Source organism: Rana temporaria, chromosome 1 (genome assembly GCF_905171775.1).
Source record: "Rana temporaria chromosome 1, aRanTem1.1, whole genome shotgun sequence".
Lineage (NCBI taxonomy): Eukaryota > Metazoa > Chordata > Amphibia > Anura > Ranidae > Rana > Rana temporaria.
This window is the reverse complement of record NC_053489.1, coordinates 150,813,517-150,840,964: the sequence shown is the minus strand read 5'-3', so window position 1 is coordinate 150,840,964 and position 27,448 is coordinate 150,813,517. Positions and strand designations below refer to the sequence as shown.

At 40.6% G+C, this 27,448-nt stretch overlaps 1 protein-coding gene across 4 annotated transcripts in view; it reads left to right on the top strand.

Moving 5' to 3' along the window:
* Positions 1-27,448, top strand: part of LOX (lysyl oxidase) — a 97,966-nt gene that overhangs the window by 68,582 nt on the left and 1,936 nt on the right. For 2 of the 4 annotated variants that reach the window (XM_040344169.1, XM_040344152.1), the window contains exons 4-6: positions 1,697-1,853; positions 13,255-13,350; positions 13,434-13,549. In XM_040344169.1, coding sequence (XP_040200103.1) covers positions 1,697-1,853; positions 13,255-13,350; positions 13,434-13,549 — 369 coding nt within the window. Of the gene's footprint in view, positions 1-1,696; positions 1,854-13,254; positions 13,351-13,433; positions 13,554-27,448 lie in introns of those variants that run through there. The other 2 variants (XM_040344177.1, XM_040344161.1) reach the window with 1 other exon arrangement.

Sequence of the window (27,448 nt, the reverse complement as noted above, 5' to 3'; positions counted from 1 at the left end):
ACAGAATTGTTGTTTGTGTTCTGTACTTATGTAAATTAAAATAACGTTATTGAGATGGAGTTTTTTTGTGTTTAGACCTTTTTTTCACAATACAGTACAGTAGGTAAGAATGCTTAAAATATTGATTACTTGTGATTCCTCGATTAATGACCCGGTCATTGGAACGGAACCTGGTCGTTAAGTGAGGAGTACCTGTACTTGGATAGTTTTACTTATCATAGGATTTTATGTATATGCCTAATGCAACTTCATTGCTAAAGCATTTTTGTTATGTGATATGCTTACTCTATACATTTAAAATGATTGAAATCCATTCTGAAACTGAAATCAGTGGCTTTTTCCGCTGACCCCCATGTTACTACAGGATACAGGCTCCTCTATGTGGAAATCTCTTCTGCAGATACTAGGAGTATAGCTCTTTTCAAGTTTATGGGGAGTTACTGCACAGGTGCAGCCAGTGCAGAGGAAGAATTCTGCATCAAGGAGGTAAAACTTAGCGCAAAGTCACCACCATCAAGGAGGGGAAAGTATACAAAGAGTTTTCTAAAGCAAGCCATACATAATACAATTTTCTTTCCTTCAACCACACATTGCTCAACCCCCCCCCCCCCCTTCAACACATTCAGTGCTGATGGGAGATCACTCTGTAGATGGAATGAAATTTGTCTGGTTCCTGTTGTACCGGAGGAATTTTGATCTGTCTATGGCTGGCCTAATTTAAGGGCTAAGGAGGGTTGTCTGATTTTTTGGTTGTCTTTTATAGAATTTTTTTTTATCTTTTTTTTAATTCTTACTATGTAATCCAGAATCCAACAGCTCTTTGTTCTGAATCCAGTTGATGACAACAGAGAAAATATTTTCTATTCTGACTCTCCAATACTGAATGGTTTGCAAACCAGTGATCAGCTGTTTTGAGTAATTTTTGTTCCACATACATGACCCAATTCATCAAGCTGCAATATCACTTAAGGCCTTTTAAATGTTATACAATTATACTTGTTCAAAGGCTTCTCTAGCCTACCTTAAAGCGGATGTGCCACTAAAAAACTATATTAAAAGCCAGCAGGTACAAATACTGCAGCTGCTGACTTTTAATATAAGGACACTTACCTGTCCTGGAGTCCAGCGGTGATCGCAGCAGATGACGAGCCGATCGCTCGTCACCCTGCTGCTCCCCCCTCCATCCACGGTGAGGGAACCAGGAAGTGAAGCGCTCCGGCTTCACTGCCCGGTTCCCTACGGCGCATGCGCGAGTCGCGCTGCGCCCGCCGATTGGCTCCCGCTGTGTGCTGGGAGCCGAGTGTTCCCAGCATACAACGGGGGGGGCGACGGGAAGCGGAGGAAAAACCCGTCCTTTGCCCGTATCGTAGGGCCGGAAGTGGGTGCAGATACCTGTCTGTAGACAGGTATCTGCACCCCCCTCCCCCCTGAAAGGTGTCAAATGTGACACCGGAGGGGGGGAGGGTTCCGATCAGCGGGACTCCACTTTAGAGTGGAGATCCGCTTTAAGCAGACTTTAATCTGCCTAATATCATGTTATCCCATTTTTCATGCTTTCTGATTGATATCTGAGCAGATAATAGATCAAATAATTAGTCTAACCTGATCTAGCTGATGATCAATTAGTAGATAGTGTTACATAGCATTGGCGCTCCTCAGAAGTATCTCATCATGATTCTTGTGTCATTGTCAACAGGCATTATCACAGTATGGATGAGTTCAGTCATTATGATCTGCTTGATGCAAGCTCACAAAGAAGAGTGGCTGAAGGCCACAAAGCCAGCTTCTGTCTAGAAGATACTTCGTGTGACTATGGATACTATAGAAGATTTGCATGTACAGCACATACACAGGTGAGATATTTAAACAAATTACATCTTTTTAACCACTTAAATACTGGCCACTTTCACCCCTTCTTCCTGCCCAAGCCAATATTCAGCTCAGCGCTATCACAATTTGAATGACAATTGCGTGGTCATGCAACACTGTAGCCAAACAAAATTTCTTTTGGTGGTATTTAATCACCACTGGGTTTTTCTTTTTTGCTAAACCAAAAAAGAATGAAAATGTGGGGGAAATTTATTTTTCTTTGTTTCTGTTATAAAATATTGCAAATATATAATCGTTCTTCGTGAATTTAGGCCAAAATGTATTCTGCTACATTTATTTGGTGAAAATAACCCAAATCAGTTTTTTATTATTTAGTCCAGGGGTAGGCAACCTTAAAGAGTTTGAGATCTACCTGTAAAACATGGGAGAAGTCAAAGATCACTGGGCACAGTGTTGCCCAGTATCGCCTCCTCACACCTGATTTAAACCTCTAATTGCTGTACTACCCCGTTGCAACCACATGCGTTGCACGGCAATCAGGGGTTTAAATTAGGTGGTGAGGAGGCAACATATCGCTTCCTCACCACCTGTCGAATACACTGTCGAATGCACTTGTGAATGAGCCCTTAATTGCATTCCAGCAGTGGCACCCTTAGGGCTCGTTCACACATGAAGTTGGGGGTGGTTAATCCTGATTTAGTCTGAAGGAAAGTCCACAAACTATGGGATATATCTGAAAATTGATCAGTCCTGATGTACTGATATCCTATTTAATTTCTTGAGGCCGAAAAATGTCAGGACATATCCACCAAATGACCCCTTTTTGGAAAGTAGACAGTCAGTTTTGGAAAGGTATTTAGTAAGAGGCATGGCAAGTTTTTTTGAAGGTATCATTTTTTGTCATAAGATTTTTTACATACTGTCACCAGCGCAGTACAGCGTCGTCATATAACAGGTGTGGCAGTGATCAGGGACACTGACTGGTGACAGTATGAAAATAAAAAAACATTTTTCATGTTTCAAATTTGTTTTATTTATTTTTTTATATAATTGTTCTACATATTTTTTAGCACGCTTTGATCAGAGTAATATAATGTTACCATAGTAACATTGTACTACTCTGGGAAAGTGATCAGTATTTTATTTATTTTTTTGACACATTATGTTTGCAGCTAGCAGTGTATTATATTGCTATATGCAAGCATTTTACTGGATGCAATCGATTTATTCAGTTTGTTTTGTTGTCATTAGTCAGATCTAAATCACATGGTACAGATTAGGGGTGTTGAATATAATCGATGCATCGATGCATCGCGATTCGGGGGCCCCCGATTCGGCATCGATGCATGTGGCCCCAATAATCGATGTCGGGTGACGTCATCCCGACTTGCCCCGCCCCTCCCGGGAGAGCGCTCCGAGCGCGTCTAATAAAATACCCATTTTGCATTAAATGCCGCTATAATACACTATATGGCCACTGCTGCATGTACTTTTTTAAATACACAGTGTTTCATACTTATATTGCTGTCTGTATATTCCGGAATCCTCTCATGTTAGCTCCGGCCCGCCTCTCACCTCCTACGTCTCAGCCCCGCCCGCCTCTCTTCTCATCTGATAGCTATAGTACAGTCGGTGGGCGGGGCTGAGAACTCCCACTGACGTCGGGAAAGAGGAGAACGAGTGGTGAGAGGCGGGCCGGACAGGACAGAGTCACATGTGCGGAAATACAGAGAGCAGCACACACAGAAACGAAGGTATGAGAAGCTGACTGTATATATTTTAAACAGCACATGGCCATTAAATGGTTTAGAACGGCATGTATTGCAAAAAGGGGATTCTTAATTACAGCAGTATTCTTTCTCCTCCTCCATGTGCTCTGTGTTGACATTTCTCTGGTGTCCTAAGTTCGCACATTCCATTGTGTTAACTCCTAGTGTGCTGGAATGTGCGAACTTGGGAAGCCAGGGAAATTTCAACACAGACAGTACAGGGAACTTGCTGTGAACTATAATCCCTTCAGACCTCCCAGCAGCCACATTTGTATATTCCTGTACCCTGTAGTGCACTAATCACTTTTTATAGTGGGGTTCCACCGCTTTTTAGTTTAGTAAAAGTCAGCAGCTACCAAAAGTGTAGCTGGTGACTTTTATTAAACCGACACTTACTTGTGCCACGGTCCACCGATGCGACCGCACAGAGCCCCATACCTTTCCCCGCTCCTCTCCTCAATGCCATCATATCTACTGTGGGCACCCGGCCATGATAGCTTACGGCTTCATGGCCAGGCGCGCACTGTGATCTGCCATTGGCCAGCCAAACATCTGGGACCTGTGTCCCAGAAGATCGCTGGCATGGAGGGGCCACCTAGGGCGACAGAAGGAGTCACCTAGGCAGCCAGGACAGGAAGTCCCACTAAAAAGAGGACCCCCCCCCCCAAAAAAATGATATGCCAAATATGGCATGTCAGGGGGCGAGGAGTTCTTAAAGGAGAAGTTCCACTTTTGGGTGGAACTCCACTTTAAGGGAGTGAGGTTATTTTTATTTAAAAGCAGAGTTCAGTAAAAAAAAACATATTAAAAGTCAGCAGCTACAAAAAAAAGTATCTTCTGACTTTTAATAAAAAGACACTCACCTGTCCCACAATCCAGCGATGTGGCCACCCGAACACTCCATTCTGTCCACGGCACTGGCAATACTTCTGTGGGCATCCGGCTGTGACAGCTTGCAGCTTCACAGCCAGGTGTACATGTCTCACTGCGCTGTCCTGCATAGCTGGGCAATCTTCTGGAACCTGTGATGTGTCTCAGAAGATTGCAGGAAGGAAGGGCCACCTAGGCGGCCCAAGCAGAAGTGAGAGCTCGTCGGTAATCGTGATGCATCGCCGAATCGAATCGAATCGTTGACCAGATAATCGTAATCGAATCGAATCGTGAGACCGGTGAAGATGCGCACCCCTAGTACAGATGTGAAAGGAAGCCATCCATTGTATACAACTGTCCTGTGACCTTCTGTGATTGGTTACATTGGTCACATGGTACCGGCAGCACGCTGGTACCATGATCAGTCATTGGCTGTATCCAGTGGATGCAGCCGGTGACAGATCATGCCACTGTGTAGCCACACATGGGGTACGATCTGGAAGGGCGTCATATGAAGTCCACATGGATCGATAAGAGGTTTCTGCCGGCGACATTATGCTATATGCCAAGCAGGAACCGTTTAAGACTCAAAATAGGGAAGAATTGGTACCCCTGTCAATTTTTTTTCAAGGAAAGTGGAAAAAAAGCACTTGGGTTATCTTGCTGGTATTGCTATTTTAAGTATTGATATTGATATAAATAATTTGGTTCCTGAACAGGCTGCTTCTACACCCCAGAGAATCTCTATGGTCTCCTCAACTTGTAGTGTGATGTAACAGAGAAGGACATTGAAGTGCCACGTTACTGCTAAAAGGTCCAAATACATGTTTATTTTATTAAAAGTCAGGGGGACAATCCAAAAAGTATCAAACACATTTTAAGGGTCCAAAAGCACCCTCTTCATTGGGGCTTTTCCAGTGTGATTGCAAGCACAGGCCTTGTCAACAGCTGGTTTGGCTCTTGGACCCTCGAATCATGTTGGTGTTTTTTGTATTGATCCCCTGACATGCATTGTAATAAAGTTTTATGGACCTCTTAGCATTGGTGTGGTGTTTTCATTTTCATTTAGGTTTTAATTGTTGTCTGTGTCCCTGATAGGCAGATTCATTGTTTCTATATGTCCTAAGCACCATTGTCACCCAGACAGAAAGTGATGCATAATCCAAAATTTTACAGGTGTTCCCAGAACAGGAGGTGGAGGAAAATTTAACAATAGGCACACCTGTTCTAGTGACAACTGTCTACGAAGGAATTTCCTCTAACTACCAAATACATTGTCAAAGCAGGAATTGAAAAGAAATCTTCCCTAGAGTTGTGACTATACAGTGCATCCAGAAAGTATTCACAGAGCTTCACTTTTTCCACATTTTGTTATGTTACTGCCTTATTCCAAAATAGATTAAATGTATTATTTTCCTCAAAATTCTACATACAACACCCCAAAAAGACAACTTGAAAGACGTTTGTTTGAAATCTTTGCAAATTTATTAAAAGAAAAAATGAAAAAATCCCATGTACATAAGTATTCACAGCCTTTGCCATGACATAACAAATTGAGCCCAGGTGCAGCTTGTTTCCACTGATCATCCTTGAGATGTTTCTACAACTTGATTGCAGTCCACCTGTGGTAAGTTCTGATTGGGCATGATTTGGAAAGGCAAACACCTGTCTATATAAGGTTCCACAGTTAACAGTGCATGTCAGAACACAAACTAGACATGTGCAATTTGTTTTGGTCCGAATACAAATTCAGATGAATTTTTGGTTACTCGAAGATTCGGATTGACCTCTGAGAGAAGATTGTATCGAGGCATGGTCAGGGGGCAGAGGGGAATTGATTGTGACTGTGAGAAGGAAGATTAAACTGAACCATTCCTAAGCAAGGGGGAGGGCAGGCCAGACAAGGATCTGATGTTTTTTAAAGGGTGGAGAACAGAGAGATTTTCACTGATTGTAAATCTTCCATTAATTAATTTTATACATACATCTGCATAATCTTTGAGAAGGTATATTTGTTATATAAACTGTCTTAAAGTGGATGATTGTACCTTTTAGCTAATTGTTACAGCAGAGGTTCTCCAACTCAGTTCTCAAGTACCCCCAACAGTCCATGTTTGCAGGTTTTCCTTTATCTTGCACAAGTGTTTTAAATCAAAGTCAACAGCTTGGTATTTTGGACAGCTTTTTTATCTAAGAAATTTCCAAAACATGGCCTGTTGGGAGTACTCGAGGACTGAGGTTGAGAACCACTGTGCCACAGCACCTTGTCTGCACCTATTTCTTTCCCAGTATTATGGATTTGGACTTTCGCCAAAAAAGGGGATAGGTCCAAAATAAATGTGATGGCAGAAATTTGAAGAAGGCAAAAATCATGGATTAAAAAAAAAAACAAGCAGACAAAGCAAATATGAAGTATCACACAGATGAACCGTATGAGAGTTATGGGCTTAAAGCTTAAAGCGGAATTCCAGCCTTTTAATGTTTAATGTTTTTTAAAAGTCAGCAGCTACAAAAAGGATAGCTGCTGACTATTAATAAACAGACACTTACCTGTTCCACGGTCCAGCGATGCGGCCACACGGAGCGTCGCTCCTCTCCCGGCTCCTCTCCACAGCGCCTCAATTCACATTCTGGGCACCTGGCCATGACAGCTTTCGGCTTCATGGCCAGGCACGCACTGCGCATGCGTGAGTCACACTGCGCTCTCAGAATGGACAGGCGATCTCCTGGGACCTATCACATCGCCTAGAGGGAGGGGCCGCCTAGAGTCAGAGGACGAGTCGCCTAGGCGGTCGCTAGGTGGAAGTAGGAAGTGGGACAGGAAGTCCCACTACTACCAAAGAACCCACTCCCCCCCCCAAAAAAAAATTACATGTCAAATGTGGCATGTAAGGGGGCAAGGAGACGAGGAGTGTCTAAAGTGGAAGTTCCACTTTTGGGTGGAACTCCGCTTTAAGAACTATGTCGGATGTATCTGGTGAAAATGTGGAGCATATGACTTAAATAAGAATCAGAATTGAAAAAGAACTATAGGCAAAACTTTTTTTTTTCATTTTGGATAAAGCAAGGGAGTGCTATAACCCCTACATGAATTATTTGTCCTTACTCAAGATGGCCAGAAATGCTAGTTGGTGTTTTTTCAAAGTGATTTCTCAGCTAAATAAAGTATTGGAAATAGGGATGAATGTGTGATTTTGCTTTAAATTTTAAAAATGAATTCAATTGCTTTTTGATGTGTGATGCTCAGATGCAGGGTTGTTCCTCTTTAAGTGACATATGCCAGGCCTTCAACCTAAAGCTGAAGTCTAGGTATGAATTTTTATTGCATAGTTACATTGCTTAGACCAATGTAAGTCGCTACTACTACAGTGATCATTGCTATCTTCCAGGTCCTGCGCCATTTGCATTTTACATTAATAAAGACAAGCCGTTCCCTGATTAAATGAGGTGGAGAGGGGATGGTGACATCACAGACTGTAATACAATTCCAACAGTGTTCTACAGTAAACATTCATGTTTCGTAGTGTGTAATTTATGAGTTGGTACCCATCCTTGCCTTGTCTGGATGTCCACAAATATATTCATTTCACAGAAAAAGTGATAGAAACTGTGGCAGAGAGATCTTTGCAGCTGGCGTTTCCCAAGAGGAAAAAGAAGCCAGCAGGTGACTCTGCACATAACTAAACATTTTTTTTTTTTGGTGGACTGACCCTGTAAACATCTTTTGCCTGCAACACTCTGTGCATGGCATATATCTATGCATCTGTCAATAGAGAATGCGTATTGAAAATTGAAGAGATTGCTATGATTAGTAGATAAGTGATAGTGACTGCGCTGTGTATCTAAACGAACAAAAAGTGATACAAAACTCACTGGGTGGGTGAATTGACCACTAGGGGCAAAAAACCTCCTATTAAGTGAAGTGAAATATAAAATATATCAATAAAACATAAAAGCAACATGAACTACCAGTGCAAGTACGTGGATGCTCAAAACAAGCAATTGAAATAATAAATCATAAACAAAAAATATATATGAATGTATCCAGGGAATACACATAAGCGTGTAGTGACAGGTACACAGATGTGTAATGAAACAAAGTCTTATGGACGGTGATTCCAAAGAAAAGCCAAACTCCAGTGTTGAGAGAGAAAACTTAAGTGCAGACACCTCTTGTGGTTCCTAAATGCTCACCTCATGGCTTTAGCACGGACAGCCAGAAACACCACGGGTGTATACTCAGAGATGCAGCAAGGTTTGTATATAGCTGGAGGGCTCCACATCAGATTGGCATATAAAAGAAACAACAAAGGGATAATGGGGTAATTCTGTGAGGGTACTTGGGAAATAATAAATCACATAGACATGTACTCACATGGAGGCCATGAATAGTGGGCCTATCTCCAACGAACGCCGAGTTCGCAAGTGATCCTGTGTGTGTTCCTGAATATCTCTCTTCCACTTCCTTCACCTCCTGGCTTGCCACGTACTAACAAGTGTATCACTCAGAGGATGTAGGTAGAAGGAAAGAGAGGGAAGCACATAGTATAGTTCCGCAATAAAATATTTAATGAAAAGATAAAAATAGCACTCACATTTGCAACGATGGTACAAAGTCAAAACACATACGAGCGGCGAGCCGGTCTCCCTGCCGTCAGAGCGTGTTGGATCTAGTGCTCCTGGTCCCTACGCGTGTCGTCACACCACGTGACTTTATTTTTTCTGGTGAGGACAGACTACCGAGTGATTGCAGCAATGCCCCCTAACTTTAGTTACCGATAGCGCAGGAGCTTTTCCTTTTTTCAATTGCTATGATAACCCTTGGTTTACCCTTATCCTGCTTGACATCACTACATAAATATTCTGGTAAAAATTTAACTTGGTGAACTTTCCAATGCTGACATATTTGCAATTGAGTGAGAAATAAATTAGGAATGAACTAGAAAAAATGATAAACTTTAGTTCCAAAGGAAAAGATGTCTGTGCTGTTCATCTGCAGTCGGGCACGTTTCAAGGTACTGTTAGGCTGTAGAGCTTAAATAAATGTAGGACCTGCTTAGTTCCCTGCAGACGTGGTGGATGCTGTTACAGAAAGGGATTTTAAAAATTCTTGGCAATGAGCTGTAATAGAAAAATGGCTTCTGATCAAATAAAGTCTGAGGTTTCACCCGGCATAGGAAAATGTGCATATTCTATGAAGCCAAGTAACTCTTACTTGCTATAAAACCTGACGTTCTACTTGCAGAACACTCCATTCTTTTCCTTGGATAAAGCCATTCTTGTCAAATTGATATTAACAGCTTGTGGAATACTAAACATCATAACACTCTACACCTAAGTTTCAGAAGTTTGTGCTAAGGTCCCTAGCTGGTACCCTTAAAATCAAGAAGTTGTTTTGTAACAGTGGAGAATGGGGCTATTGTCTCTCAAAAAAAAAATTTGTTTTGGATATAGGGGAGATGGATTATTGGTGTCTGTGCTTCAATTAAGGAGATTTACCCTCTCAATTTGTCTTGTTTACCATTATCATTAAACGTGAAAGTAAAAGAAAATCCCATATTTTGGGTTGTCCCCAGAAAAGTAATAGCGGGGAAATCTTTCAATGGGGACACTAGTTCTGGTGACCTGGGGTACACCATGGAATTCCCTTAATTTGCAGGGATTTCTGCTAACTTTCTGTTTGGCTACAGGACAGGAAGTGAAGGGAAAATCTCAGCAATGGGACACATGGTGAAAAAAAAATCTGTTAGGATTTACTTCCTGGAATTCAGCTGTCATTAGCTCAGGCATGCAGGAAGGAGGGTGTGTTTAGCTGAACAAAAATCTGCCTCCCCTCCTGAAGACTTCTGGGATGTATGACATAATTTGCCTAGGCTTGGAAACCAGGAGGTAACTGGAATGTAGACATGTAAAATAAGCTTAAAACAATTAAAGAGATTATATTTTTCTTAGCTATTTACTAATGCTTACAGCATAGGGATTAAAAATATTTTATGTTGATTGATCGAGTGAAGTTCCAATTTAAGAATGATTTTCACTGACACTAAACAAATACAAAACTCCATATGCAAAGAGAAACCTCTCTACATTATTCCCACTAAAATTCAAAGATGTCTTCCTAAAGTTCAGCACTGTAACTGCCCCTACCCGTTTCACAAAACTATAGCCAAATTATGACCTATTTATAAGTATTATTAACCAAATAAAATTATCAAATTTAAAGCTTTGGCCATATTATGGCAAATGTGGCAGTTTTAAAATCTTTATGCAATATCCTTAAATACCATTCTTACAGTAAAATATAGCTTCTTGGCTCTTGTTTTGTTTTTCTTCAAAGGAAAAAGTCAATTAAAATGAATGGTCCAAGCAGCAGTGCAGATCAAGGTACACAAGCAAACAGATCTCACTACTGCAGTCCCTGATTGATATAATAAATCATCAAATGGTTTAACCTTCCAGCATCAACCAAACACTGAACTGTATAGGATGGATTAACCTTTGTCACATTAAAATACTGTATATCAAAGAAAATGGACAAAATTAGCTTGCTGTTCTATTATAGGCATTATAAAGGGCCTGATTCTACCTCCACTGCTTTCATCACTGCCTCAATCTACATTAAAAACACCTCTGGGTACATTAGATCCCCCTCAATCCCTAACACCCACTATTTTTTTTTTCTTTCTAAAAATACAAAACCCTCCAACAAGGTTTTTTACTTACCGTCACCTGACCCTCCTTAGTGGCACTACCAGGGGTGAGACCAGTAATTCCTGCAGTCCAGGTTCAGTCTTGTTGCTGCCCCCTCATCATAATGTCATCACTCTGCCCCTAGAGCCTTCTGGACCTGTGAGGAACCCATCAACAGACAGTCAATAGCAGGGGCGGCCCATCCATTAAGGACGCACTGGCACAGCCCCCTCTATCCACGCGACCTCCTATGTGGTTAATGGATGGATTCATGCATAGCATGAATCCATCTATGGCCACCCCCTATTCATGCATCCGGCCACTTTCAGGATGTCATCTTAGAAAGAAAATGTCACCAGCACACCAGGATCTCCAAAAATGGGTCTAAAACTTTAATCAATGATCACATAGTTACAAAAAGAAGGCTCCAGCCGATGGTCGCTTCAAAATACAGCCATCTTTGCAGGAACATGTGCATTGGGAATATCGCATTGGACTTTCAGGAGGCCAGGCGCATTAATTACAGCAGCTGGGTGTTTTTTTAAAGTACCTGATTAGAGCCATAGACTCCAATAGGCTTCAAAATAGGGTGGACTCGGCGAGTAGAGCATTGCACTCGGAGCTCACCCAGGTGTGTAAAGAAAAGCAAACAAATATTCGCTTTACTAACACCGAATCACCTCTTCGCCAATCAAGAAGCGTGGATCTGATACCCATTTCCCAATTGGCTGAAAGGCCAGGCAATCCTATTGGATGCCTAAAAGGAGGAGGGGGGATGCATGGCGGAAGGTGCCATGGTCCACACCACAGGAGGAGGTGGAAGAAAGCCGCCGGACTCGCTGCCCACTCGCTTCCTAGATGAGGTAATTGCAGGGCTTTGATGTCCCGGCTGTCCTCCTGGGGGGGTTGCTGCCATCGACCGACTTTGGGGGGGGTATCCACCCCCCCAAAAGAAAAACCACCAGCTGCCACTGGTCAATAGGAAGTGTCCACATCATCACACAGTGACATGAGCATCCAAAGATTGACTCCTCACTCTGCAATTCAGAAGAGGTTGGGGGGGGGGGGGGAGACAATACGTCCTGGGGCAAGGCCATACATTAATCATTTCTTTCATCTTTCAGCAGCAGTTTCTCTTCAGCTTCTTGGATACTATTTAGTTTCAGTGTTTGGTGCCTGGGAGCAATTATTTGTGTTTTTGTTTTTTTTATAGCCAGTTGGAAGTGATACTGTAGAATTATCAGCATTTATTACTACCTTCTCAATATCAAACTTTCACTTATTTAATCTCCATGTTCAGCCAGGTTTAATGGAGCTGTAGCTATTATTAGACTGGATTTGGGACTGTTTTTAAAGTGTATTGTAATCACTGCTTTCAATATTTTGAATATATTTATCTGATGAAGACATTATATGCACTCTTTATAATTTACATAGAACCACTCTCAGTAATGTGCATGTATAGCCATTTTTTTATTTTTTTTTGGATAGAGCAAGAAAGGGCTAAAACTCCAGCCATTTAATTGTTATGGTGTCTGTGTCACTTTCCCTGTCCAGAAGACCCAACAGCAAGTGAGAGGAAATCTCTACAGACATTTGGCACTGGTTCTGATGACAACTATCAACATTTACATTTTTCATTGTTTTCTGTCTCTATGACAATGGTCACCAGAAAAAATAGAGTGGTAAATCTCCCCACTGGGGCCATACACCGTAATATAAACCTATGAAAAAAATCACCATGCGATAGGTAAAATGCCAATCTTTCACTGAGGTCATGAGTACAAAACTTCAAGTACTAAAAAGCATAGCTGCATCAATGTTTTGAGGACGTGTGGGACACCTTTCTCAAATGTAGGCATTAACAATTATAGATTTATTGTTAATGTGCACATGCTCAGTCACTATTAAATTACACCTTCAAACATTAGAGAAATTTGGACATGCCCACGATTATCTTGCAATGATAAATGCAATCTTTTCACGTTGTATTAATTATCACTATCCCTGTACATCTATCTATTTTTACAAAACGTAATTTTAAAAATGTAAACAGTCATTGGGATATGCTTTCCTTTTTTTTTTTTTTTTTTAGGGACTGAGTCCTGGGTGTTATGACACTTATAATGCAGATATTGATTGCCAGTGGATTGACATCACAGATGTAAAGCCTGGAAACTATATTTTAAAGGTAATTCAAATAAACTTGACAGATTACACATGACATTGAATGCAATTCAAGTATGTGATCACCCATACAAACCTGTTTTTCAGGTCAGTGTGAATCCAAGCTACTTGGTACCAGAATCGGATTATTCCAACAATATTGTTCGTTGTGATGTACGATATACTGGACAACATGTATACACTTCCAGCTGTACAATTTCTCCGTAAGTATAGACTTTTTATTACCATACTAACAATGTCACATGGACTATTCATAAGCCTATGCCTTTCAGGAAACCAATTACATGTACTTCTTTCCACATAGCAGCTGCTGCGCAGACCTGCTGATGTGCAGCAATAGAACACAATACCAAGTGTATTTATTTACTTTATCACTGGAGTGAGTTTAAAAAGTTGTGGTTCTTAAAAAAAACTATGTTCCATAATGCCACTTTCTCTTACACAAAGTTATGTGCAGGTGGTAGGTGACTTCTGACAATGGCATGGTTGTTGTAATTCAGTATTACCCAAATTCATCCCCAAGCACCACCAATGGTATTTTTATGTTAACACATAGTTACATATTTAGTTTGAAATCAGACAGAAGTTTATTGATTAAAAAATTACCAATATCGTTTTTTTTTTTTATATGTTTCAGTAATTTTTATTGTTTTGCAATAAATTCAAGAAATAACAAAGTGAACATTGTAAAGCGGTATACACGATATTATACAAACGATTTCTTTAAGAAATAGATTTGTCTGTCAAGCTAACAGAAAACTTGGAGCTGTATTTTGTGTGTTAGATACAAATATATGTTACCCAAAAACGTGTGTAGTACTCCCCAATGGGAGCTCTTTAGTTACCTGGGGGAGGATAGTAGGCGGCGTAAACTCTATAACATATATTCTATACAGTACAAAGGTATATGGTCTGTCTTGTTACTATAACAGACCAATAAGTTTGAGCCTGAAGCTTAGAATATATTTTTTGCCAGATTCCTATTCAATGAACCAATAATATGTCAGGCAAACAATTTTTTCTTTGATAGATCTCCAGAAATAAACAAATAAATAAAAGCTTATGTAGTATTATTAAAGAGACACTGTCACCTTTCATTTCAACAATCTTCCAATGTGATGTACAGTATCAGTCTAATTGGGTCCAATTTGGAAATTTTCACTTAGGAGTGTCCTCACTTTGTTGCCAGCGGTTTAGACATTAATGGCCGTGTGAGTTATTTTGAGGGGTCAGCAAATTTACACTGTTATACAAGCTGTACACTCACTACTTTACATTGTAGCAAAGTGTAATTTCTTCAGTGTTATCACATGAAAAGATATAATATAATATTTACAAAAACGTGAGGGGTGTACTCACTTTTGTGAGCTACTGTATGTGCAGTTTTAGTTTTGGAATCTCTTTACCTGTAGAAACCTTCATTTTAATGATACCCAGGCTGCTGGACATCATATTCAAATGTGTGATGTCATTAGCCTAAGAGCGGTTTCTAAAAGTGATACACACTATAAGGAAGTCAGATGAGATTTTCCTTGTTGTTTCACAGCAAATAGGAACCGATGAACGAAAATTTGTGCAAAAATTCTCATACGACAGCGTTTTTTTTGTTGTTTATTGATTCTGATCATGCGCAGTCTTTCTTTTTAGATTTTCCTGTATGAAAAACATACAAAAACAGTACACATGAAACGAAAATAGTTCATTCCGCTCCAGTACGAGAAATATTTTGGAGTTTGTCCCTTCAGGTATTTTCGTACGAAAAGTCAGAATCGTCTGTCAAAAGTTGTGCACACACTATGTGAAAATCGTACCAAAATTCTTTGGATGAAAACATTTGCCCGATTTTTATTATAGTGTGTACGACCCTCTAGCAGCTACATTACAGGGTATGTAAGGAGGTGATGGAAGTGGTGACGGAGATGAGCCAGCATGGGCAGAGGAGAGGGCTATCCTAGGGAATTGACTATTCCTGAAAAGGTCAAATTTGCTAGCAAGTTCAAAAGAAAACTACAAGGGAATAAAACATTGTTTTTGGAAAAGAATAATGCCACAAGTAGACATTTTACAGTACAGTAAAACCTTGGATTGAGAGTAACTTGGTTTGAGAGTGTTTTGCAAGACAAGCTAATTTTTTTTTATACATTTTGACTTGATAAACAAGTGATGTATTGCTATACAAGTAGCGTGATCTTACAACTGGGTATAGAAGAGAAGTGTAACAATATGGTTAAATTTATTGAAGGTACAACATTTAGCAACTTACATGGTTGATGATTAAAACAGGCACATCTATGTATGCAGACATCCAAGGTAAAGCTGTCCACATAGACCATCTTCTGCACCGCCATCGACTATAAACTGCAGGACTAAATGGTTGTGGAACGAATCATCTGAGTTTCCATTATTTCTTATGGGGCAATTTGCTTCGATATACGAGTGTTTTAGATTACAAGCATGTTCCCGGAACAAATTATGCTCGCAATCCAAGGTTTTATTGTACGTGAATTCTCTGTGCTTTTACATGCAATTTTTAAGTTGGAGAAAAGCTCTCTTTAACATTGTTAAAACCTATCTTCGGCTAAAAAAATAAAATAAAAAAATTGTTTTGGATAGAGTGCTACAGGTTAGAACCTTTCTTTGCTGTCTGTGTTTCCCATCACTTCCTTTCCAGGTGACAATGTTATCACCAGGACAAGAATTAAAGGAAATCTCTAAAGGGAACACAGGAAGCAATTAAAGCACTCTTTTAGTAGAGCAGTCGAAATACAGAATCTCTATCATAGTTTTATTATTGCTTGTTGTATATTTTCTGTCCAGGCAAATACACTGTCACCGGGAAAGAAAGTGCAGAGAAATCTCTCAAATGAGGAATCAGACAGCATTAAAACCAAATATAGCAGCCTACCCTTCTCCTATTCTATTAAGAACTTAAAAAAAATGTTTTGGTTGGAGTTATACTTTGAAAAGGGCTTCACTGTAGAATACAATAATAAGTTCTATGTTCTTTTCATATAGAGTAGAAAAAGCACTCCTATATTCCTAAGTGAAGTAACAGCAGAGGTCACCAACAACTATTCGCTACTCTTTGCCATTCAGTTGTATTTTACAATGGAGAAAGTAGTTACTTTTTGATATAAGTCATAAGCATTAACGATTTGTGAGGAACTTGCTGTTGCATGTCTAAATGGGCGGTCTATATTTTATATATTGTATACATTTTATAAATATATTTTTTTTACATACAAAATGAAAAATCTTTTGCAAATAAACTTGGATTTTGACCATTCCAATTTTCCTTCCAAACATTGCAGCTTTCTACAAATAAGAGTGGTCACTGCAGGCTGCTTTCCAAATTGAACACATGTGTGTAACATTTTTATTGATAATTGCCCTTAGTGTTTTGGTAGGTCTGAGAGTGTAACCAAGTGAAAGCCATTGAAGAACATAATTCTATTGTAACAGAATGAGGCTTAATGGGTTTTCTTTTCAGACCCTACAAGTAATAGATGTTGTTCTGTCTGGTTTAAATCTCTTTTTAAGATTTTCCTGGATGCAGTCCAGCTACAGTAATATGCTTTGTCTGCTGTAAAGATATTCTTTCTTCTGACTCACTCCTTCCAGATCAAGCTGTAATCACTTCCTTAACCAGCACTAATTAGTGCTTTATTGTTTCTTCTACAAGAAGAAACAATAAAACTGGCCCAGGGTATTTTATACTGTTAGAGGTGGAGCAAACTTTGATGATTGGGTTTATGTACATTTATAAAAAAAACATTTTTCTTCCTGATCTATCGATACAGTACATCTCCGAGATTATATATATATATATATATATATATATATATATATATATATATCACACACATACATACACTGTCACTCACCGGGCACTTTATTAGGTACATCTTGCTAGTATTGGGTTGGACCCACTTTTGCCTTCAGAACGGCCTTAATTCTTTGTGGCATAGATTCAACAAGGTGTTGGAAAAGTTCCTCAGAGATTTTGGTCCATATTGAAATGATAGTATAACGCAGTTGCTGCAGATTTGTCAGCTGCACATCTCACACAAATCTTCCACCAGATCACAAAGGTGTTCCATTGGATCAAGATCTGGTGACTGTGGAGACAATTGGAGTGCAGTGACCTCATTGTCATTTTCAAGAAACCAGTTTGAGAGGATTTGAGCTTTATGACATAGTAAATTATTCCTCTAGAAGTAGCCCTCATAAGATGGGTACATTGTAATCATAAAGGGATGGACATAGTCAGCAATAATACTCAGATAGGCCGTGCCGTTTAAAGGATTCTCAGTTGGTACTAAGGGGCCCAAAGTGTGCCAAGAAAATATCCCCCATGCAATTACACTACCCCCACCAGCCCGAACCGTTGATACAAGGATGGATCCATGCTTTCTTGTTGTTTACACCAAATCCTGACCTTACCATCTGAATGTCACAGATTAAATCGAGACTCATCAGACCAGGCAACGTTTTTCCAATCTTCTGTTGTCCAGTTTTGGGAGCCTGTGGAACTGTAGCCTCAGTTTCCAGTTCTTAGCTGACAGGAGTGGCACCCAGTGTGGTCTTCTGCTGCTATAGCCCATCTGCTTCAAGGTTTGATGAGTTGTGCATTTAGAGATAATATTCTGCATACCTTGGTTGTAATGAGTGGTTATTCGAGTTACTGTTGCCCTTCTATTATCTGAAACCAGTCTGCACATTCTCCTCTGACATTAACAAGGCATTTTCGTCCACACAACTGCCGCTCACTAGATATTTTCTCTTTTTCGGACCATTCTCTGTAAAACCTAGAGATGGTTGTGCATGAAAATCCCAGTACAACAGCAGTTTTTGAAATACTCAGTTTAGCCCATCTGGCACCAACAACCATACTACATTCAAAGTCACTTAAAGCGGAGGTCCACCCAATTCTGTTTTTTTTAAAGCCAGCAGCTACAAATACTGCAGCTGCTGACTTTTGAAAAATGGACACTTACCTATCCAGCGCGCCCGCGATGTTACAGACGAGGCTGAGCAATCGATCGGTCCTCAGCTGCTTCCGCCGCCATCCTCGGTGAAGCCTTGCAGATTCACTGCCCCATTCCCTACTGCGCATGCGCAAGGATTGCGGCGCGCTGTCACTGGTCCCCGCTCTCTCCTGGGAACAGTCTTTTCCAGAAGACAGCAGGGGGGCTAGACTCCCGTGGGAGTCAGAACCTGGAAGTGGTACAAATACCTTAGACAGGTATCTGCACCCCCCTCCCCCTGAAAGGTGCCAAATGTGACACCGGAGGGGGGGGGGGGATCCAAAAAGTGGAGGTTCACCTTTTGTGTGAACCTCCGCTTTAAAGTAAATGCCCTTTCTTTCCCATTCTGATGCTCCGTTTGAACTTCAGCAAGTAATTTTCACTGCATCTAGATGCCGAATGATTGCTAATCAGCCAATCACATGGCAGAAGCTCAATGTATTTGCATTGAGTTGCTGCCATGTGATTGGCTGATTAGCAATTTGTGTTACCAAGTAATTGAACGGGTGTACCTAATAAAGTGGCTGGTGAGTGTATATTGGGTGGTTTTAGATCAAGCTAGTAATTCCAATCACAGGGTAACTTTAATGCAGTATTGAACCCAAACACAAAAGTATTTCTCTTGTTAATTGACAGACACAGCGCTTCATTTTATAATCATAGGGTTTTATAGTCCCACCTATAGGAGCAGGACACTAGGTAGAAAAAGAACACAGCACCACCTATAGGCAGCCCAAACTTGTATAAACCACCTCTCTCCTATAGGCAAGTCAGTTATTTCTGCCTACTGTTTTAGGAATGAGGATAGTTCTCTGCTGGGGCCTGCAGTTTTCCCTTTTCTTTTTTTTCTGCAATATTTTTCCTGTGGAGAACTTCAAACCCAAAAATTTAAATTTAATTTCTTGTAGTCTACCTGTCCTTAGATGTGGTAGCTGCATTTGTTTTATTTTTTTAGGCTTTTTCCCCCTTGTTTTCACTGGTGATCCGGCCAGAAAAACATTTAAAGGGGTTGTAAAGGAAATATTTTTTTTCCCTAAATAGCTTCCTTTACCTTAGTGCAGTCCTCCTTCACTTACCTCATCCTTCGATTTTGCTTTTAAATGTCCTTATTTCTTCTGAGAAATGCTTACTTCCTGTTCTTCTGTCTGTAACTACACACGGTAATGCAAGGCTTTCTCCCTGGTGTGGAGAAAGCCTCTTGAGGGGGCGAGCAGGAGTGTCAGGACGCCCACTAACACACAGCTCCTTTCTCTATCTGCAAAGTAGAGAGCGTAATAAGGACATTTAAAAGCAAAATCGAAGGATGAGGTAAGTGAAGGACTGCACCAAGGTAAAGGAAGCTATTTAGAGAATTTTTTTTTTCATTTACAACCCCTTTATTGTCTTAAAGCGGAGGTTCACCCATGGAGAACACATTTTCCCCTTAGAATAATGCTCGTTTTGTCTAGGGGAATCGGCTATTTGTTTTAAAATATGATCCGTACTTACCGTTTACGAGATGCATCTTCTCCGTCGCTTCCGGGTATGGGCTGCGGGAGCGGGCGTTCCTTCTTGATTGACAGTCTTCCGAGAGGCTTCCGACGGTCGCATCCATCGCGTCACGATTTTCCGAAAGAAGCCGAACGTCGGTGCGCAGGCGCAGTATAGAGCCGCACCGACGTTCGGCTTCTTTCGGCTACTAGTGACGCGATGGATGCGACCGTCGGAAGCCTCTCGGAAGACTGTCAATCAAGAAGGAACGCCCGCTCCCGAAGACCCATACCCGGAAGCAACGGAGAGGATGCATCTCGAAAACGGGTAAGTACTGCTCATATTTTAAAACAAAATAGCCGATTCCCCTAGACAAAACGAGCATGAAGCTAGGGGGAAAAGAGGAAAAAAAACAGAAATGGGTGAACTCCCGCTTTAACCACTTACTTACTTGGCACTTATACCCCCTTCCTGCCCAGGCCAATATTCAGCTTTCAGTGCTCTCACACTTTGAATGACAATTGTGTGGTCATGCAACACTATACCCAAATTACATTTTTATTATTTTGTTTCACACAAAATAGAGCTTTCTTTCGGTGGTATTTAACCACCACTGTTTTTTTTTCCTAAACAGACATTGGCTGACAGCTGATCACATAGTAAAGGGTCCGCTGTGATTGGCCCTTTACCCTGCTCTGTGATCAGCCGAGTTCCAAAGACTCTGCCATCACAGAGCGTGGCGTGAGAATGGGAGGACATCTATGTACACCCTCGCCCTCCTGGGATTTTAAGTCCGCGCTGTAGCCGTCTTGCAGCTATAGCACAGGCGCAAAGTGGTTAATGTGTGTGTATTCTGGATGAAAAAGTAAAGAAGACACCTTTGAACAGAAGCACTGTCAGTCGGGGGAGAGGGTAGTGTAAAACTAGCATATTTAGATGGGCTTAACTAACAAATTGAAGATGAACCCTGGCCAATACTTTATAAGAAGTGACAGAAAACAGTTTTTTTTTTTCTTTTGGGATTACGGAAAATTGCTACCATATACTTATTGTAATTTTTCTTTCATGGCTTATCCTCATATCAGCATACATTGGGCTAACTCCACCCATGAATCCACAGGACCACCTTTCCTAGTGTAATAAAAGAGCACCATCCTCCCACTAGAATTGTTCTTTAATTAGCCTGCAACAGACCACTAGGGAGGACAAGCTATGCTTTCATGAGGATAGGCCAGGAAACTAAAAGTACAGTAAGTATAGGGTAACAATTTTCCAAATTCATGGCCTACACATAAATGTCAGCATACACAGGGACATCACTAGCTAATCACCAGTGAGGGGAAAAACAAAGTTATACTCAGGAATAGAAAACACAGCCAAGATGCACTGCCCTAATGTTTTGAACTGTAAAGCTGCTTGGACTACTGAAGAGCCAATGCAAGCCAAGCTTGTCAATGCCATATCTAACCTGTAGTGGTGTACAAAAGTAGAACATGTCATCTTTGGACACCTTGACACAGGCTGCCCAAGATGTTGCCACCCCTTTAGTAAAATGAGCTTGCACTTCAGCTGGTGGAGTTAAGCCCTGAATAACATAAGCCACTGAAATTACATTCAAAATCCATGAAAATATCACTATGGAAGTAGGTGTCTCACCTTCCCATTGACAAAACAAAAAAACGTACATACAGTATAGACTGATAGTAGTTTCACCATGTGGAAAAAGTATTTTTGTTGCAAAGGTTATAATTTGTACAGAAAACTTGGAAGAACGTTTTCCTAATTACAGGCGTTCCCCCAGTTACAAATGACTCCTACTTACAAACGGAGGGGGACAACAGGAAGTGAAATGAAATCCACCCCTAGGAAGGGAAATTCATTCCAGTAAGAGTTGTTATGGGAAAAAGGTGTCTCCACTGTAGCTTTATCACCAAGGCTTGTTTCCACAACAGCCCAAAATTTTCAAAATCCAATTGTCATCTGGACAAAGTGAGGTGAAATCTTCTGAACAGGGACACAAACAGCAAAAAAAAAAAAAAAAAAAAAACATTGCAGGGGTGTTAACCCTTCCCTATGCCATCCAAAAAGCTTAAAAATCGTTTTTTTGGCTGGAGCTACACTTAAAAAATGTACCTGTTCCGACTTACAAACAGATTCCACTTAAGAACAAACCTACAGACCCTGTCTTGTTTGTAACCCGGGCCGCCTGTATCATGAAACCCATAGACTACTTTAGAACGAAATTGAGGACATGGGCACAAAATCACTTTGTCTGGAACCATAATACAAAAAGGTTCTTTGTATGACTATGTGGCAATCTCTAAAACCCTTCTGGCCGAAATAATGGGTGTAAGAAATACGACTTTTAGCAGTAGAAATAAAGAACAACTTTTCACTTGACTGAATGGCTGTTGTGTGAGAGTTCCAAGATGGAAGCAAACCTCTCCTAGGAGGTTGTATATGGAAAGCTGCTTGCATAAGCCATTCAATTTTAGGAACCTCTGCCCATATGATGCCAGTAGATGATAAAGTCGACATCTGAACCAAGATTGTAAACGCATCATGGACTACCTCTTCCTGGAATCTGTATCTCACTGCAAATATAGGGAGTTGAGCATTCAACTCGCCATGAGATCGATAGTTGGTGCTCCTCACCGCATACAGATATGTTTGAGATATTTTTTGTTAAGCGACCATTCATTATTGCTGGGAAATACCCTGATGAGCTGGTCTGCTAATAGATTCTGTTTCCTGACAAGTAAACCATTGTTAAGACCTTCAAGCATAACTCTAATACAAATACAGGTGGCTTGGAGCAAGGACCAAAAAAAGGAGAATGATTCTAGTAGGAGGATAGCGCTTTTTTTTTTTATCATACTAGGAAAGAGTGATCCTGGGAGGTGGAGTTAGCACAATATATGCTGGCCTGAGGTAGGCCAGGAAAAAGTTTTTACATAAGTGAATAATAGCAGACTATGGCAAGCTCCCCTGTCAGTGGCAAATATGTTGTACCAAACTTCTAACTGACACTTTATCTGGACAGCTTGGTCAGTTAAGGGAAGTTTAAAAATAACAGACTTACTGGCTGGATCACCAGGTGAAAATAAAGGAAAAGAGACTAAAACTAATGTGCAGCCACCACACCAAAGCATTGTTAATCTGCAATTTAAAAAATGTTTTGCTTTAGGGTTTAATACTACTTTCTTTTCACAGACAAGTGAGGTAAAAACAGTAACAAGCATTATTATTTGATCTTGAAGGCATAACATGAGCCTTGCTGATAGACCTCACCATTCTATGAGCAGAAGCACACAAGCAAACAAATTTGTAACTAAAATTGACCTTAACCAGCTGTCTGCTTAAGGACATATCAATCAATAGACAAAAATAGATGCTGGATTTCAGTAGCGTGATTAAGTTAAAGGGGTTCTAAAGGTTTGTTTTTTTATTTTCTAAATAGGTTCCCTTAAAGCGGTGGTTCACCCTTATTGACAACTTTCCATCATTAAATTAGGCATAGTAGCGCGAGCTACAGTATGCCTGTATTTATTTTTTTAGTCCGGTACTCACAGTGCAATCCTAGCGAGACGATTCCGACTCCCCGCGGGGAATGGGCGTTCCTATCCAGAGGGAGCATGATTGACGGCCGGCTATGGCACGTCACGCTCCCCGAAGATAGCCGGAGTAGGTCTCGGCTCTTCACGGCGCCTGCGCACAGACTATGCGCAGGCGCCGTGAAGCGCCAAGTCCTATTTCGGCTATTTCCGGAGAAGCGTGACGCGCCAGGGCCGGCCGTCAATCATGCTGCCTCTGGATAGGAACGCCCAGGAGTCGGAATCGTCTCGCTAGGATTGCACAGTGAGTACTGGACTAAAAAAATAAATACAGGCATACTGTAGCTCGCGCTACTATGCCTCATTGTATGCTAGAGGAAAAAAAATGTATTTATTTTTTATTAATAGGGTGAACCCCCGCTTTAAGCTAGTTTATTGTTGGTTCACTTACCTTTTCCTTTGATTTCCCTTCTAAATGTTTTTTTTCTGTCTAAATTTCTCACTTCCTGTTCCTCCTCCGTAAGTTTGCCTCCATCATCCGAGCCGTTCTGGCTGGGGGTTAGTTAGTGTGCTCAACCCCTCCCTTGGGACTACATCCCTGTGGGGAGCCGCTGTTTCACAAGAAAAAAAAAACATTTAGAAGGGAAATTGAAGGAAAAGGTAAGTGAACCAACAATGCACTAGCTTAAAAGGAACCAATTAAAAAATAAATAAAAAACAAACCTTTACAACCCCTTTAAGGCCTGTACACACGATCGCATATTGTTATGGACGTGTTTTGTCGGATAATCCGACCGTCTGTATGCTCCATCAGACAATTGTTCTCCGAATTTCCGACAAATGTTGGATGGTCATGCTCTCAAATTTTCTGACAACAAATCTTTTCCGTCGTATTATCCGATCGTGTGTACACAAATCCGTCGGACTAAAATCCAAAGTATAAACACGCATGCTCCGAACCAATGCAAACTATCAGACAACATTAGCAAAAGTTGCCCAAAGGGTGGTGCTAAAGAGCTGAAAAACAATGTAGTTTTGTGTATGTTGGCTAAAAAAGTTCTGCCGTCTGTATGCAGAACAAGTTCGTAGCCAACGCCCTTCAGACAAAAATCTATGGCTTTGTCCGATGGAAGTCCGATCGTGTGTACGAGCCTGCAGGATTTCAGTGGGTGGAGGCAATTACAGTATATGCAAGCAGTTTTCATTTTGCAAGAAATACATACTTGACCGCTAAAAAAAATCTGTTATTGTAGAAAGAATGGCTTAGTGGTTATAGTTATGGCACAGATAGCATATAGGCATTGAATGTATAATTTCATCAAATTAAGATGAAAAGGCTTTAGCCCATCTTTTAGTAACCAGATTACAGCCCTTCTTGCAGCTAGAATCTTGGTAAAGGCACTTTTATTTTTCAGAAACTGTTTGCTGTTCTCCAGTTTAAGGCTGGGTTCACACTGCTGCAGAATGCGGCTCGCAGCAGGGGGTCTGGTACGTCCCTGTTCTCTGTTTCAGGGACAAATTAGATCCAAATTTTTGCCTAAATTCAGCCCTGAAACAGAGCAAGACACACAGGACCCTAGTGCAAACCACAACAGGGATTTGGGAACCGGCTCCATAGAGAGATGATCACAAGCTCCTGTCATGCGAATTGGATGCAGGGAAACAGGCATCTAAATCGCACTAGTGTGAATGTGCATTTTAAATATCTAAGATCAGTTGAGCTATGAAATCTCATTAAACTTATGCAAAATTACTTCAGTTTCTTCAGGATTCCTAACCTGTGCCTGCCCACTTGATGAAGTCATCAGTTAAAAAGATATAAACTGTCTCTAGAAAACTTGGGTTCAAGAGCAAGGCCTATGGTACTGTCTTCTGATTTAATTAGATCCTGCTTCGAGATCTACCAGAGTGCCAATTTACAGGTCACGTAAGCAATGAGAAATTAAGCAGTGGTGGCATATTACTGGGTATTAATGAATAGAGAATTATACATCACACAGAACACTATTGGCCAGATTCAAGTAGGGTGCTGCATCTTTAAGGCGGCGTAGCGTATCGTATTTACGCTACGCCGCCTTAAGTCAGAGAGGCAAGTACTGTATTCACAAAGTACTTGCCTCTTAACTTACGGCGGCGTAGCGTAAATGTGGCCGGCGTAAGCGCGTCTAATTCAAATGAGGATAGGGGGCGTGTTTTATGTAAATTACTCATGACCCGACGTGATTGACGTTTTTTACGAACGGCTTCGGCGTGAACGTAAATTACGTCCAGCCCTATTCACGGACGACTTACGCAAACGTCAAATTTCGAAGCGGGAACTACGGCCATACTTAACATCGACTAGGCCAGCTATTTGATAGAATAACTTTATGCCGGAAAACGCCTTACGCAAATGTCGTATCTTTACTGCGATAGGTGCACGTACGTTCGTGAATCGGCGTATCTAGGGATTTACATATTCTTCGCCAAACTCAACGGAAGCGCCACCTAGTGGCCAGCCTAAATATTGCATCCTAAGATACGACGGCGTAGGCTGTCGTATCTTAGCTAGGTTTAAGTGTATCTCAGTTTGAGAATACACTTAAACTTACGACGGCGCAGATTCCGAGTTAGGTCGGGGTATCTACTGATACGCCGGCCTAACTCTCTCTGAATCTGGCTATATATCAGTTCTAGTAGTGCTCACAGTCTGAAGCTATGCTATGTGCATAGAAGCAAAAAGAATATAAAATATAACACGGTGAGGAAAAAAAAAACATTTCCATTCTACTGTATCCAAAATTGCTGACATAAAAATGGTTTGCCTATAGACACTAACGGGTGAATTTAGAATTTTTTTTACCCAAAACTTACACAACTTTTATTCAAGATTCAGATTGCCTTTAATTGGAAAAATGTGTGAAATCATTTATAAAATAGACCCCTAAAGTTGAAACCACTGGACCACAGTTTTTATAGTTACTTTAGATTCCTAGTCTATGTTTTTTTTTATAATGCAAGATATTACTAGCTTATGGGGCTGAGAGCAAAGCTGGAACTGCACCTCCTACACAAATGACATGAGTGTGGGATAAGCGGTAATACTCCCTTCAAAACAACAGTAAAATAAAAAGAAAACCACCATTTTACTTGAGAAAGAACTAACCCATCTTACTGCCTCAGTTTCACTTATCACAGGGAGAAAAAATGCAACTCGTACAATAAATAGGTAATATTTTTCAGTTGCAGACAAATGATAGATAAAATAATGGTGAACAAATGATATAACTAAGCCAAATGTCAATTATCAGACATCAAAACTAGTGCAAATGAATGCTCTCTAATCTTTGCTTGCTGTTTTTATTTACTGTGGTCAACATGTTTCAAGGGCTGAAGATCATCAGGACAGAGTTAATGATGGTTGGTAAAAACACAGAAAATTACCCATTTTCCCTTCCATGTCCTATAACTCTAGACCCCACCAAGCCAAGAAAAAACACCTTGCATATTTCATACAAGACCCTCTCCCCATACACTCTGACCTTCACAGGAACCTGCCCTCCTAGCTTAACCCACCTCATACTTCATTAGACTCTTCCATTTACATTAATCTTTCAAAGGAAATTGAATATAAGTTATCCATTTGCAATTAATTAGGATGCAATCTCTGACCCTCCCAGTATACGTACCTCAAATGTTGTCCTGTAGGCACAAGAAATTTAATCTAGGGCAGGACTTAAGACTAGATTTATCGAAATAAGATTTATGCATTGTCAATTGGATTATAACTTTACGTTTGCATTATTCTACCTACAATTGTTGTACAATCTCTGTCCGAACTACATGTTCATTACTTTTTATGTTATTTCATAAAAAAAAAACCCACTGAAAATTCATATTTACAACAAACTTTGTTTAATAAGGTAAATAGAGACAATAGTCATTGAATATGAAAGCTTAGGGGTAGTAGGTAAAAAAAAAAAAATTGATAGAAATATCAATAACGGGTCCATGAACCTGTTCCTGGCTTTCGTAAAAGAGAGTAAACAGGACTTGGTTGCAAAGTAATCAT